Source organism: Spermophilus citellus, assembly GCF_964194105.1.
Source record: "Spermophilus citellus genome assembly, chromosome: 10".
Taxonomy (NCBI): Eukaryota; Metazoa; Chordata; class Mammalia; order Rodentia; family Sciuridae; genus Spermophilus; species Spermophilus citellus.
The window spans coordinates 74,300,558-74,314,116 of record NC_138197.1 but is presented as its reverse complement, the minus strand read 5'-3'; the positions used below and the strand labels follow the sequence as shown (position 1 = coordinate 74,314,116).

General features: G+C 34.8%; 1 protein-coding gene across 1 annotated transcript; it reads left to right on the top strand.

Moving 5' to 3' along the window:
• Positions 1-11,349: 11,349 nt before the first annotated feature.
• On the top strand, positions 11,350-12,306 carry LOC308658877 (olfactory receptor 9K2; the record flags this gene model as incomplete). The annotated part of the gene is made up of 1 exon (XM_081311787.1): positions 11,350-12,306. The coding sequence occupies exon 1, from the start codon at positions 11,365-11,367 to the stop codon at positions 12,304-12,306; it is 942 nt and encodes a 313-aa protein (XP_081167913.1). The 5' UTR covers positions 11,350-11,364.
• Positions 12,307-13,559: the final 1,253 nt, after the last annotated feature.

Below are 13,559 nucleotides of genomic sequence, written 5' to 3'. Positions count from 1 at the left end.
ATTCATTAATTGACTTTCTACTCTTTTTTAAAGAATGAGCTCAATTCAATGAATGTTCCTTTTAGCACTGCCTTCATAGTGCCCAGAGATTTGGATAGATTGTATCACATTTCTCATTTACGTCTAATTCATTTTTTTAATTTCATCTCTGATTTCTTCAACTATCCATTCATTATTCAATACAATATTATTTAGTCTCCAGGTGTTAGAGTAGGTTCTACTTCTTTTTCCATTGTTATTTCTAATTTCATTCCATTATGATCTGATAGAATGCAGAGTATTATCTCTGTTTTGTTTTTTGTTTTGTTTTATTTTGTTTGTGATTGCTAAGAGTTGCTTTGTGGCATAAGATATAGTCTATTTTAGAGAATACGCTGTGCACAGCTAATTAAAATGTATTTACTCATTGATGAATGAAATATTATATATATCAATAATAAATATCAATAATTTAGAGTATATATATATATACTCTAAATTATTGATATTTATTCTATAGTTTCTTTTTTTATTTTTTATTTTTTGGAGGATTTATCCAGTAGTGAGAGAGGTTTTTAAAGTCACTTAGTATTATTTTGTTGTGATCTATTTGATTCTTGAAATTAAGAAGGGTTTGTTTGATGTATGCTCCATTGTTTGTTCGTGAAGCTCCATTGTTTGGGGTATAGATATTTATGATTATTATTATGTCTTATTGATGTATAATTCTCTTAAGCAGTATTAGATGTCGTTCTTTGTCCCTCCTGACTAACTTTTGCTTGAAGTCTACTTTACCTGATATGAAGATGGAAATCCCTGCTTGTTTACATGACCCATGTGAATGATATGTTTTTTCCCATTCTTTTTTACCTTCTCTCTGTGGATGTCTTTGCCTCTGAGGTGAGTCTCTTGGAGACATCATATTGTTTTCAATCCAATCTGCCAGTCTATGTCTTTTGATTGGTAAGTTTATGCCATTAACATTCAAGGTTATTATTGCAATATGATTTGTATTCCCTGTCACTTGGGTTTATTTCTGGCTTTTAATTTGAATTAGTTTCTCCTTTGATTGTCTCTTCCTTTGGTGTAGTTTCTCCCATTGCTGGTTTTCACTTTTTTTTTTCCATTTCATCTTCATGGAATATTTTGTTGACAATATTCTGTAGTGCAGGCTTTCTAGGTGTGAATTCTTTTAACTTTTATCATGGAAGGTTTTTATTTTATCTTTAAATATGAAGCCTAATTTTACTGGATATAGGATTCTTATCTGGCATCCTTTTTCCTTCAGAGTTTGCTATATTTTATTCCTGGACCTCCTAGCACTGAGGGTTTGAGTAGAGAAATCAGCTGAGATCTGAATTATTGTCCTCCTATATGTAATCTGGTATTTTTCTATGGTATTTTTCTTTAGAATTCTGTCCTTATTCTGTATGCTATGCATTTTCATTATTATGTGCCTTGATATGTCTGTTATAATTTTTTACATTTTGGGTCCTGTAAACCTCTTGTAGCTCATTTTCCATTTCATTCTTTAGTTTGGGAAATTTTTTTGATATGTCATTGAAAAAAATTGCCATTCCTTTGGTTTATATTTCTGTGTTTCCATATATCTTAATAAATCTTAAATTTGGTCTTTTAATGTTATCCCATAGTTCTTGGAAGTTCCTTTCATGGTTTCTTAACATCTTCTCTCTGTGGCCAACTCTGTTTTTGAGATGGTGTATTTTGTCTTCATTGCCTAAGGATCTCTCTTCCAAGTGGTCTAGTCTGTTGGTCTCATGCTTTATATTGAATTTTTAATTTGGTTTATTGTTTATTTCATTTCAAGAATTTCTGCTTGTTCTTTTTCAGAACCTCTGACTCTTTTTGAAGTGATATTTTACTTCCTGCATTTTCTCTCTGATTTTAGTCTATCTACCATTTTTTACTTTGTCATCAGTCACTATGAACATTCTAAACTCTTTCTCTGACATTTCTTCCACCATAATGTCGATAGATTCTGTTATTGAGGTATCTTGGTTTGCTTGAGGCTATTTATTCTGTTGCTCTTTCATGTTGTTTTTGTGTCTACTCATCTAACAGTATGGATCTGAGGTAGTTCGGTTTCTACCCAATGGGCTTATAGTGATCTTGAATGTTCCAGTACCTCACTTTTTAGGGGGAGACAAATAATTACAACAATCAAAGCAAGCAATATAGAGCATTAAACCAAATAGTTCCTAATATGACATCTACAATGTTAATTATTACAATAAACAGAAATGATATGATCAATTATTGCCTATAATAAAAGTAGCAAGTTTGCAAAAGGGTTTTCAATTTCAAATGGTGGATAGGGAGAGAACAGAGTGTTATAATATGTGATGAATATGAGGGAGAAGGAAAGAAGACAGAGTAAAAGATTAAATGAAGAGTGAAAGAGAGAACAATAGAGATAGGCTATTAGTGGAATAAGAGGGAGAATCAAGGAAAAGCGATAAGTAGGGGGAAAATATGTATAAGGTAAAAGTTATTTAAAAATTAAAAACAAGATAAAAGAATATAAAACAAAACTAAAATTTACCAACCTAACATCCTAGTTCATGAAAAACGAATCAATAAAAAATAAATGGCTTCAAAAATGCTGGAATTGGGAGAAAAAAAAAACATTAAAATGTACAAATGTCTATATACAGTCAAGTTCACAATTAAATAGAGAAATGAATTTTTAAAAAAGCAAAATAAGAAAAAAGTCTTGATTAAAAGTTAAAGAATTATTTCCATTGGAGTTCAAAATATTCTCAGCTTCTCTTCTCAGCAGTGTTAGGTGGGTGTCACCTGTTACATGATGATCCACCCTCTGAATGCTAGAGTGAAAGAAGTAGTCCCATAGGTGGAATAGTGGAGGTAGCACTTAGGCTTAGGCAGGCTCCAGGCTCTTCACTGGATGCCAATTTGTCTGAGATTTTAAACCAGTGCACCTCAGGTACCCAGTACTTGCTGGTCCATGCTGGAAGATTTTACTCCATGAATATCCCCTTGGTTTCATTTGTGTGGTGGGGAGCCAATTCTTATTCCCCTATGTCAACTCTGGACCCCATATTTACTGATCTTGGGTTCAGTTTCCAAAGTATGTCTACCACTATGGCTGTTCTGATCCTGGCCAGATCCTGCAAGGTCCTGCAAGCAGTTAGATTGGAGGGGGAAGGGTAGAGCCCAGTGGGTTTCCTGACCAGTTGTTGCCTATATCAACCTCTCTCCAAGTTTGATTTTCTTTTAGTCATTTAAGCACACTCTATGTCGTGCAGAGTGTGTATTTACTGGGCCTGTGTTTAGTGGAAAATTCAAGTTTGCCAGAAATTGGTTTTTCCAGCTTCTGCCCACCCCAAATTCGGCTGCAAAATTGTTTCTTCCTTTGGCTGGAGTAATGGCAGCTTCTTTCTCTGTACATCGATATTGTGCAGCATATCTTTCAGTTTTGTTGGGCAATGTCCCTGGTCTGTAAACACTCCCTACCCAGACACACCTGGGGCCTCCCCAAAATATGGGTTCCTTTAATTCTCTTATCCCTCTACTATGCTCATGGAGGAACTACTCTGGCTACTGCTTCTGGCCCAGCCAGAGAAGTGGCTGTGCTGCTGGGGATTTTTTTCCTTATTTTATTATATCTAACCTCCTGTGTCCCTGGTCTGCTTTAAATGTCCAGTTTTAAATTCCAGTAAAGTCCCCCAGGCCCACTTTGTGGAGAAGCTGCCTGTCTCCTTTCTTTGTTTCACACCAGGAAGCAGCCAAGGATGTAACCTTACCTATTCTACCATCTTCTCTTAATGTGTTTTGGAGTGGTTTGCTAATATTTTATTAAGAATATTTGCATCTGTGTTCATCAGGGATATTGCTTTGTAGTTCCTTTCCTTGATGTGCTTTAGCCCATGGCCAGCACAGACTTTATATGTGAAGGTTCGGCTACGTGGGAAATCCTAAGGGAGATTGAATTAAAGACACAGACTCTAATACCTTAAACCAGCTCCAGGATGGCTTCTTGTACCCCCAGCCTCTAATTACCCATTAAAGTAGCAAGGTTTACTGAAGAGGCCAGAAAGAGACAGAGAGAGAGAGAGAGAGAGAGAGAGAGAACACACCAGAGAATAGACTTTTATTGGGGAACCAAAAATTCTGGGGAAAATCCCATCCAATGAAGATTAAGGGGGGCAGTGTCCCAAGGTCAGGTGAGAAGATTGGGTCTTCAGGGGCTGTGGTCAGGCACGCCTCCACATACACAAGCCCTCAGACTCAAGAAGAGTGGGGAAAGCTCTTAACACAAAGAAGCGTCTGAGTGCCTCTCGCCCAGTCAGGGAGGTAACTCAATCACCTGCAAGGATGGCCTCCCACAATGTATTTTTGTCTTGTTTTGGTATCCGTGTGATACTGGCTTCATAGAATGAATTTAGTAGTATTCCCTCCTTTATCTTATTGAATAATTTGAGGTCTTCTTTAAACATGGATAGAACTCAGCTGAGCATTCATCTGGTAGTTTCTTGGTTGGAAGGCTTTTAGTTGCTGCTTTAATTTTATTGCATGATATTGGTCTATATCTTCCTGGTTCAGTTTGAGTAGTTCATACATGTCTAGAAATTTGTAAATGTCTCCCAGATTTTCTGTATTGGTGAATTCTACGTTTTCAAAACAGTTTCTAATGATCCCCTGGATTTCAGAAATGTCAGAGGAGGTATCTCCTTTTTGATCCCTAATTTTTTTATTACAGACTTCTCCTTTTTTGAGTAGTTTGGCTAAGAGTTTATCTATCTAGTTTATCTTTTCAAAGAATCAATTCTGTTGCATTGATCCTTTGTTGTTTTAAATTCTCTATTTAATTAATTTCAGCTCTGGTCTTAATTATTTCTGGTCTTCTACTGGTTTTGACACTAGTTCATTCTTGCTTTTCTAGAGCCTTGAGGTATAACATTTGAATATTTATTGGGGACCTTATTTTCTTTAGTTTTATGTTAAATGCAGACACTTAATCTTAGTCCCATTTCTAATAGTACTTTAAAAAGTTGCACTCAATGTGAATAATATATTCCAGAATCAAAGAAAAAATTAACTCTTCTTCATTATTTAAAAAATAATCACTTTCTTAGGAAGTCTCTAAAATTCACTATCTTGTATTTTAAAAAGCAAATTAAGATTCTTGATATTATATGTTGTGCAAGGTACATATTAGTTGTATAACTATAACTAATATTATATGTTGTGGAAAATGAACTTGAGGTAAAATAACATTCCAGAGGCAAATGTAGATGTCAAAGAGTAGCTAACAATAGTATAGGATTTATAAATGCTGAGAGGCTGAACTAGTAGCTAAGAATTTACAGTAATTTTCATAGAAATAGTGACTGTATACATGGAAAAATAAGAATTCATACCCATTTTAATCAAATGTATGATATGTCAAGATCATTGTATTGTCTTGAGCAAATAATAAAAAAAGAAAGAAAAGAAAAAGAAATGAGTGGAAACCTTTAAGTTTATTTTCAGAAGCCAGTATCATCCAGATACCCAAACCAGACAATGACACATTAAGGAAATAAAACTACAGACTATTATCCTTGATGAGCAAAAATGAAAAAAAAATCCTTAAGAAAATATTATCAAGCTACTTTAAAAACTACATTAAGAAGATTATATACCACTATCAGGTAGATTTCATTCCAGGTATGCAAGATTGGTTGAACATATGCAAATCTGTAAATGTAATCCATCATGTAATTACAGTTAGGAACAAGAATCAGATGATGATTTCCATAGATACAGAAAAAAAAATTTGGAAAATCCAGCATTTCTTGGTGACAAAAAGGCTGAAATGAATTGGGAAGGTAGGAACTTACCTAACATTGTCCAGAAAACCTAAAACCAACATTATACTAAATGGGGAAAAACTGAAAATATTTACTCTAAAATCAGCAATGAGACAAGGATGTTCACTCTCACCACTCTTATTTAATGTAATATTTATAATTCTAGCCAAAGAAACTAGGCACATGGAGGACATAAAAGTTATACAACCAAGAAAGGAAGAAGTCAAATTATCACTATTTACAGATGTCATGATTCTATATTAAGAAAATCCAAAAAGTTTTACCACCAGAATTCTAGAGCACATAAAAAACTCAGCAAAGTGAAAGGATACAAATTTAATATGCAAACATTAGTAGCTTTATTACACATGAATGATGACTCTGTTTAATAAGAGATTAAGAGAATAATATGTTAAATGGCCTCAAAATATAAAATAAAATAGAAAAAAAAACACCTGTGAATAAGTCTAAGCAATTAAAAGACCTTCACAATGAAATTTATAGTATACTAAAAAGAACAAAATTGAAGAATTCTTTAGAAGATCGAAGCATCTCCCATCTTCTTGAGTGAGCAGAATTTTTATGGTTAAAATGACAATGTTCCAAAACTGATGTACATATTCAATGCAATTCCTTAAAAATACCAATGGCATTATTCACAGAATTAGGAAAAAACAATTCCAAAATTCATTTGGAAGAATAAATGACTCGGAATAGCCAAAACAATTTTGAGCAAAAAAGCAATGCCCAACTTTGTATTATACTACAGAAGTATAGTAACAAAAATAGTGTAGTACTGCTCTAAAAACAGACATAGAGATTAATGTAATAGAAGACACAGATAAATTCACACAGAAATAGTCATCTGATGCTTGACACGGGCACAAAACATACATTGGAGAAAAGACATCCCTTTTTACAACAAATGGTGCTGGGAAAACTGGATATATGCATGCAGAAAAATGAAAATATATCCCTCTCTCTCTCTCTGCATGAAAGTCAACTCAATTTGAATCAAAGAGCTAGAAATTAGACCAGAAACTCTACAACAGCTAGAAGAAATCTAAGTGTCAACAGTAGAATATATAAGCACAAGCAATGATTTTCTCAATAGGATGCCTAAAACTTAGGAAATAATAGCAAAAAATTGTAGGTATTCTGACCTTGGAAATATACAGGGAATTGTTCCTCTGGTGATCAAACTCCCAGCGGGCTGTGGGGGTAACAGGAACCCTTTTCCCACCCTAAGAATGCTCTACAGTTTCTCCTATGTACTAGTAAGATAGCTAATACACAGAATGCCTAGCTGCTGGAGCAATGTCCTTCAATAGGAAGCTCTCTGTTAGAGTCTTATCAGCCTTGACCTTGATCTCAGACACTCAGCTCTTGGGAATAAAGGAACTCTCTTGTTAGACAACCACAATGTATCACTGAGCCTAAACTTGTCTACATAACAGTAAAAACTTTATACAATGGACTTTCTTGAGAGCTCTAAAAAGCTCCTAGTATTGCACATTGCAACTTAGTATGTAACTGAGGAATAAGCTACATAATGTTGCTAAACCTGTAACCTGCCTAGTGATACAATGAACAATATGTACCAATGATGTCATTAGTAACCTACTGATATAAATAAAGCTAGCAGGAATTAAATTAAAAAGTTTCTGCACTGAAAAGAAAACAATCAAGAGCATGAACGGAGATCTTACAGAATCAGAAAAAAATCCTTTCCGGCTACTCCCCAAGAGGAGATTAATATCTAATATACATAAAGACTCAAAAAAATTAACACCTAAAACACAAATAACCTAAACAGTAAGTATGCAGATGAGCTAAACAGACGTTTCTGAAAAGAAATAACAGTGACCAACAAATATATGAAAAAAAAAATGTTGCATATTTTCAGATGTTAGGGAAATGAAATCAAAAGCATACTGGTGACTTACAAGAAAGACAAAAAAAATCCCTTAAAATTTATTATGAAATATAATCTCTCTTTTTATATCTATTTCAATTTGTTTACCAAAAATTATGTTATGATGTTAAATTGAAAATGTGACTTTTCAATGTAGAAATTAAAATGGAAACATCCTTTTGGTTCCTATCTAAGCATTCACACAAGGAAAAAGGAAAACTTTTGTATTATTTAAGTCCTATTATGCTCTCTCTTTTTAAAAATCTAGAGTCTCTATGGTCCTCATGGACTTGGTTCTGGAACCAAGACATGTAATAATTGACTTACATTTCCTTCTCTCCCAAAGGTGACTGTCTCCCAGAAGGCAAGAGAAATCTCAATGCTGCAATTATTGGGAAAAGTTACATTGTTATAATAAATCCAAAACCCTTAAGAACAATTGTGGCTGATATTTTGGCAGATTATTAGATTCCAGATGGTTTAGGAATCTGAACCTCTACTTACATATCCACAACAATCTATTCTCCTTCCTTAAAATTATATGAGCACCTAAGAATGCAGGAGAGAAGCTATTCTGATGTTTGATTCTTGAGGTTCACTTTATGTAACTATAGAATAGAGATCCTTTTATCATTTCAGTTTTGGCGGAGCGTTATTTAGAAAATGCACCTTGATTTTCTCCTGAGAAAGACTACGTAAATTCTCAAGAAATCAACTACTGAAGGAAAGCACAGTTTAAAAAATACAGATGAGAAAAATACGTGACATTTCTGTATGGCAGGAATTTAAAACTAAGATAACTAACACTCATTTTTTGTATTATTTAAGTCCTATTATGCTCTCTCTTTTTAAAAATCTAGAGTCTCTATGGTCCTCATGGACTTGGTTCATTTTATATCAAAATCATCATTTTCCAGTACTTGTAGTTGTGCCGTAGCAATTAATTAACTTTATGTTTGCCTTTTCTAGAATTAAAAAAAGGGAAAATTTTGGATTCCACTGCTTCATCTTTAATAGATCTGATCAACTACCAAATAACACAAGGTAAAAAAATAACTTTTAAAACACTTGAGCTTTTGGCAAATAATTAACCACAAACTCATTGTTTGTTTGTTGGCTGCTTTGGGAAGAACTCTTTTTTTCCAGATAAAATGTCTTAAGCCATATATTTACTAATGTTTATGATGTTATAATATTCATGATATTTAAGATATGGATTTATTAAACATTTCTCTGACTCTGCATGCTAATTAGATATACTTTATCTATACAGTAAATATGTATTGATTATTTGCCATTTTCCAGACTTAAAACATTATGCTGATAATAAATATACAATGAACAAGTTGATTTTGATATTAAGGAATTTGTTATCAGGTGAGGAATAATGAATATTTAACAGTAATATTAAAGTATGATATTTGAAAGAGTTTCATAAGAATAAACATTGGAAATTAAAGGAATTTAGGCAAAATTAAAGGAAGACAAATAAAATATACTGTTTTTCAAAACTTCATAACTACTCAGGCTCTCTTTCACTACTAAAGTAAGCACACCTCCCCAGACCATAAAGTATGACCTAATTAAAAATCATTCTTCTTTATAATAAAGTAGTCTGCATATTTAATTTTTGATAGGATTGGTGCACATTTTATTTTTAATTTTTAAAACTGTCTTGAATTATGATAACACATTATGCCATTTTTCTCTTTGTCCTGTTATTTTCTCAGGGAAAATATTATATTGCTCATAGATTTCTTCATTTTCTATAAACCTTTAAAAAAAAATCTCTGATTCTTTTCCTCAACATAGAATGGTTTAGCCTCAAAGGCCTATTTGCATTTTATTACTGTTCAACTGCTTCAGTATTGATTGTTTTTGAAATTGCAATAAAAGGAATCATGCCTACATTTATTGAATACTTTGCTGAATATGGTGTCAAATGATTTGTCTACATACATGATTTTGTATCCACAAGAAAACTTTGAGAATTTTATTGCTCTTATTTGCCTTTTTCTGTTTGAGTTCTCTACACAACAAGGAACACTACACAAATGCTCTCTACACAATAAAGAACTCTCTCAAGGTCTCATTCAGGAAGTGAGAACCTAAATCTGTCCTAATCCAAAACTCATGCTGACCGCCACAGTATTTCATTTTCCTTGCTTTCTGCATGCTCAATTATTATTCCGCTTTTAACTACATAATAAACATTTATAGATATGCCATTTGCCAGGCACAGAATGTATCATGGTGACACTATATGGAGAACAAGTTATGTCTTAAGAAATATATTGTTATGTGAGGAATAATTAATATATAATATGAAAATATGGTGATAATATCTATTATCCTTGGGAGGTATTTTGACCCAGATGAGAGAATTAGGAAATTTATTTTAAAGATAGGAAACTTTAACATGAAAGCACCAGTAGAAGTCAGGTAAAGTAACAGAAAGATTTCCTTTTAAAAAGGCAATAGTATTAATAAACCATTAAGAATGATTAGGAGAATGTATTCTGGAGATTAGTTTCTTAGCCTTGAACTACATGCTGACCCAGCAGGTGAATTTCAACAGACTTTATTTCTCTGTACCTTACCTGTAGACATGGCAATATAAAAGTATTTACCTTATATTATTATTGCATGGATTAAACAAGCTATTATGAAAACCTTGAGAAAAGTGTCTGACATATTTAAAATGCCTTATATATATTTGCTGCTATTACTATTGTCCATACGGAATGATACATAGTCCTGAAGGGAAAGAAAAAAGTATACCATGTTCTTAATACAAGGAGTTCAAATCTACTTAAGCTGTCTAACCAATTAATGACAGTTATGAGAATGAATTCAGGATACATAAGAATGCAATTAACACTTCCCTCATATGCATATTTTGTTCCATGTACATTTCTAAAGTGACTCTTCTGAAGACCTCTTCTTAAAGAACTATGAACTGTGAGCTAAGGGAATGCAATTTATTTTTTTTAATGAAACACTATTGATATTTCATCTGGGAGAGCAATTGTCATATTTTTAATTGGTTGTGCACACCTTTTATTTTAGTAGGTATACAAATTTAGTGGGTATAGAATTCAGTTTCCATGACCTAAAAAATGCAATTGAATATCTTAAATAATTAAAAGATACAGTCACTTTCTTTATATCTCTTAGTAGTATACATCAAACCCACAGGTTTTCCTAAATGTGATTACTAAAGACCCCAATATCTCCAAATCCAGAGTACCTAAAGTGCTTCCTGAATGCAATTCATCAATTATTTGTGCTCTCTTCCAGTCACTGTTTTATGATACTGAAATTATTATGTAAACAAGAGGGGGAAATATGTAGATAGTGGTATTTTCAAATATGAAAAATGTTTCAGTAGAAATTCCATTATATGCACAGAAAAAAAAAAATCCTGCCACTCTAAGAAGTTAAGGAAAAAAAATCAATTCAAAAATCACTTAGCCAAATTCTTTTTAAGTCACAGTTTTTCTACAAGGATAAAATTAACAATGATTTCAGAATAATCTTGTAAATCTAAATACTGTACAGATGATTTATAATGCTAAGATCAAAGCTCAGAGTTCCTTTGTTTACTTTGCTTATGCCTCTCATCAGGTGTCTTCCATGGGTGACAGGGAAACAAGCAATCACTCAGAAATGACTGACTTCATTCTCATAGGCTTCAGGGTGCGCTATGAACTCCATCTTCTCCTCTTCCTGATATTTCTGCTTGTCTATGTTATGATCCTTCTAGGGAACATTGGGATGATGGCCATTATCATGACTGACCCCCGGCTGAACACACCAATGTATTTCTTCCTAGGCAACCTGTCTTTTGTTGATCTCTTCTATTCATCTGTTATTGCACCCAAGGCCATGAGCAACTTCTGGTCTGAAAGCAAGTCCATCTCCTTTGCAGGCTGTGTGGCCCAGCTCTTTCTATTTGCACTCTTCATTGTGACCGAGGGATTTCTCCTGGCAGCCATGGCTTATGATCGCTTCATTGCCATCTGCAACCCACTCCTCTATTCTGTTCAGATGTCAGCACGTCTCTGCACTCAGTTGGTGGCTGGCTCCTATTTCTGTGGCTGCATAAGCTCAGTTCTTCAAACCAGTATGACATTTACTTTATCCTTTTGTGCTTCTCGGGCCATTGACCACTTTTACTGTGATGTTCGCCCACTTCAGAGATTATCTTGTTCTGACCTCTTTGTCCACAGAATGGTCTCTTTTACCTTATCCACCATCATTATCTTGCCAACCATCATAGTCATTGTTGTTTCTTACATGTATATTGTGTCCACAGTTCTAAAGATTCGCTCCACTGAGGGCCGCAAGAAAGCCTTCTCCACTTGTAGCTCCCACCTGGGAGTCGTGAGTGTGCTGTACGGGGCTGTCTTCTTCATGTACCTCACCCCTGACAGGTTTCCTGAACTGAGCAAAGTGGCCTCCTTATGTTACTCCCTAGTCACACCTATGTTGAACCCTTTGATTTACTCCCTGAGAAACAAAGATGTCAAAGAGGCTCTTAAAAAACTTCTAGAGAAGAAAAATTCTATTCTATGAATCTTATTTCTGTTACAACAGTTGTATTGTGGCTGTTTGTTTCATACCTCTTGTAATCAGTAATGTTATTCTTCTGAAAGTGACAAAAATATTCTTAGTATCTTTTTCCAGGTGATGTACCCTTGCCAAATATTACTTTTTACCCCCCTGAGACATCATTAATCCTGAAAGTCCTGGATATGGGAGACGTTGTGGATGTTAGGGAAGAATTTTTAACAAGGAACTCTTTTACTCATCCCCAATATAATTTTATTTCACCAAATCAATGTGTATGCCATAGTGTTGAACAATGTTTCCATACTTTATTATACCATCCAAACAAATCCTGGTTCTCAGAGCTCCATGACTCAGGACTCAAACAGTGAGGAAACTACTTCTCCAGGAGGTGAGAGAAAAGGAAAAACAGTCCGTCGATAATCAGTATCCAACTGAACGCCTTGAACACTGGGAAGGTTGAAGCACATCAGATAAGGCCAAGGAACTTAATTGGAGCTGAGCTTCAGGAGGGAGTTGGGGCTGGGGGTAAAATACAAGGTCTGAAAAGACCTGTAAGTGTTGGAATATTTTGGTATAGGGAACTCCAGGATCGAAGGGGGGCAGCCTGCCTGGGGAAGACCCATAGTCTATTGGCCCAGTAAACTGGTACATAAAACTCATGGTCTGCCAGCCATGCACAAGGAGCTCAAAACATAAATACGTCTGTGAGAAAGTTGTGCAAACTTAGACCAGGAGCTTATATTTATGAATTCAAGGCAGAAACCAACACACAAATCCAGCAGATGCCAACTGTGAGCTCTAAAGTGAGTCTAGCAAATCAGGAGATTTTCTGGCATGGAGACCATTTTGCCTGGGAACAATACAGATCAGAGAGGCCAGAGAAAGCCCATGTCCCCCTTCCCCACTCCATTGATTTGGCAGTGAGCAGGATCTGCAACAGGGAGAAACCAAGAGTGACAGAGATCAGTGCTCCAAAAGCAGCTTTGCCTGGTGGTAATACAGATCAGTGGTAATAGAGAAAGCCCTCAGCCTCTATCTCCCTCCAGTTGAACCAGGATCCAATAGCACACAGAACCAGCAGAAAGCAGAAACTGAACGGAGGTGGAGTGACTGAGCTCAGTGCTTGAAAAAACCCCTTGGGAAGCAAAAAGCAACCAAAAAAACCCTTAGTATCCCTGAAAAATAGAACCCTCAATGGACAGACTCCCTCATCCCATGGGTGGTGCCCTGTGGAGAGTAGTGGGATGCAGCGCTAG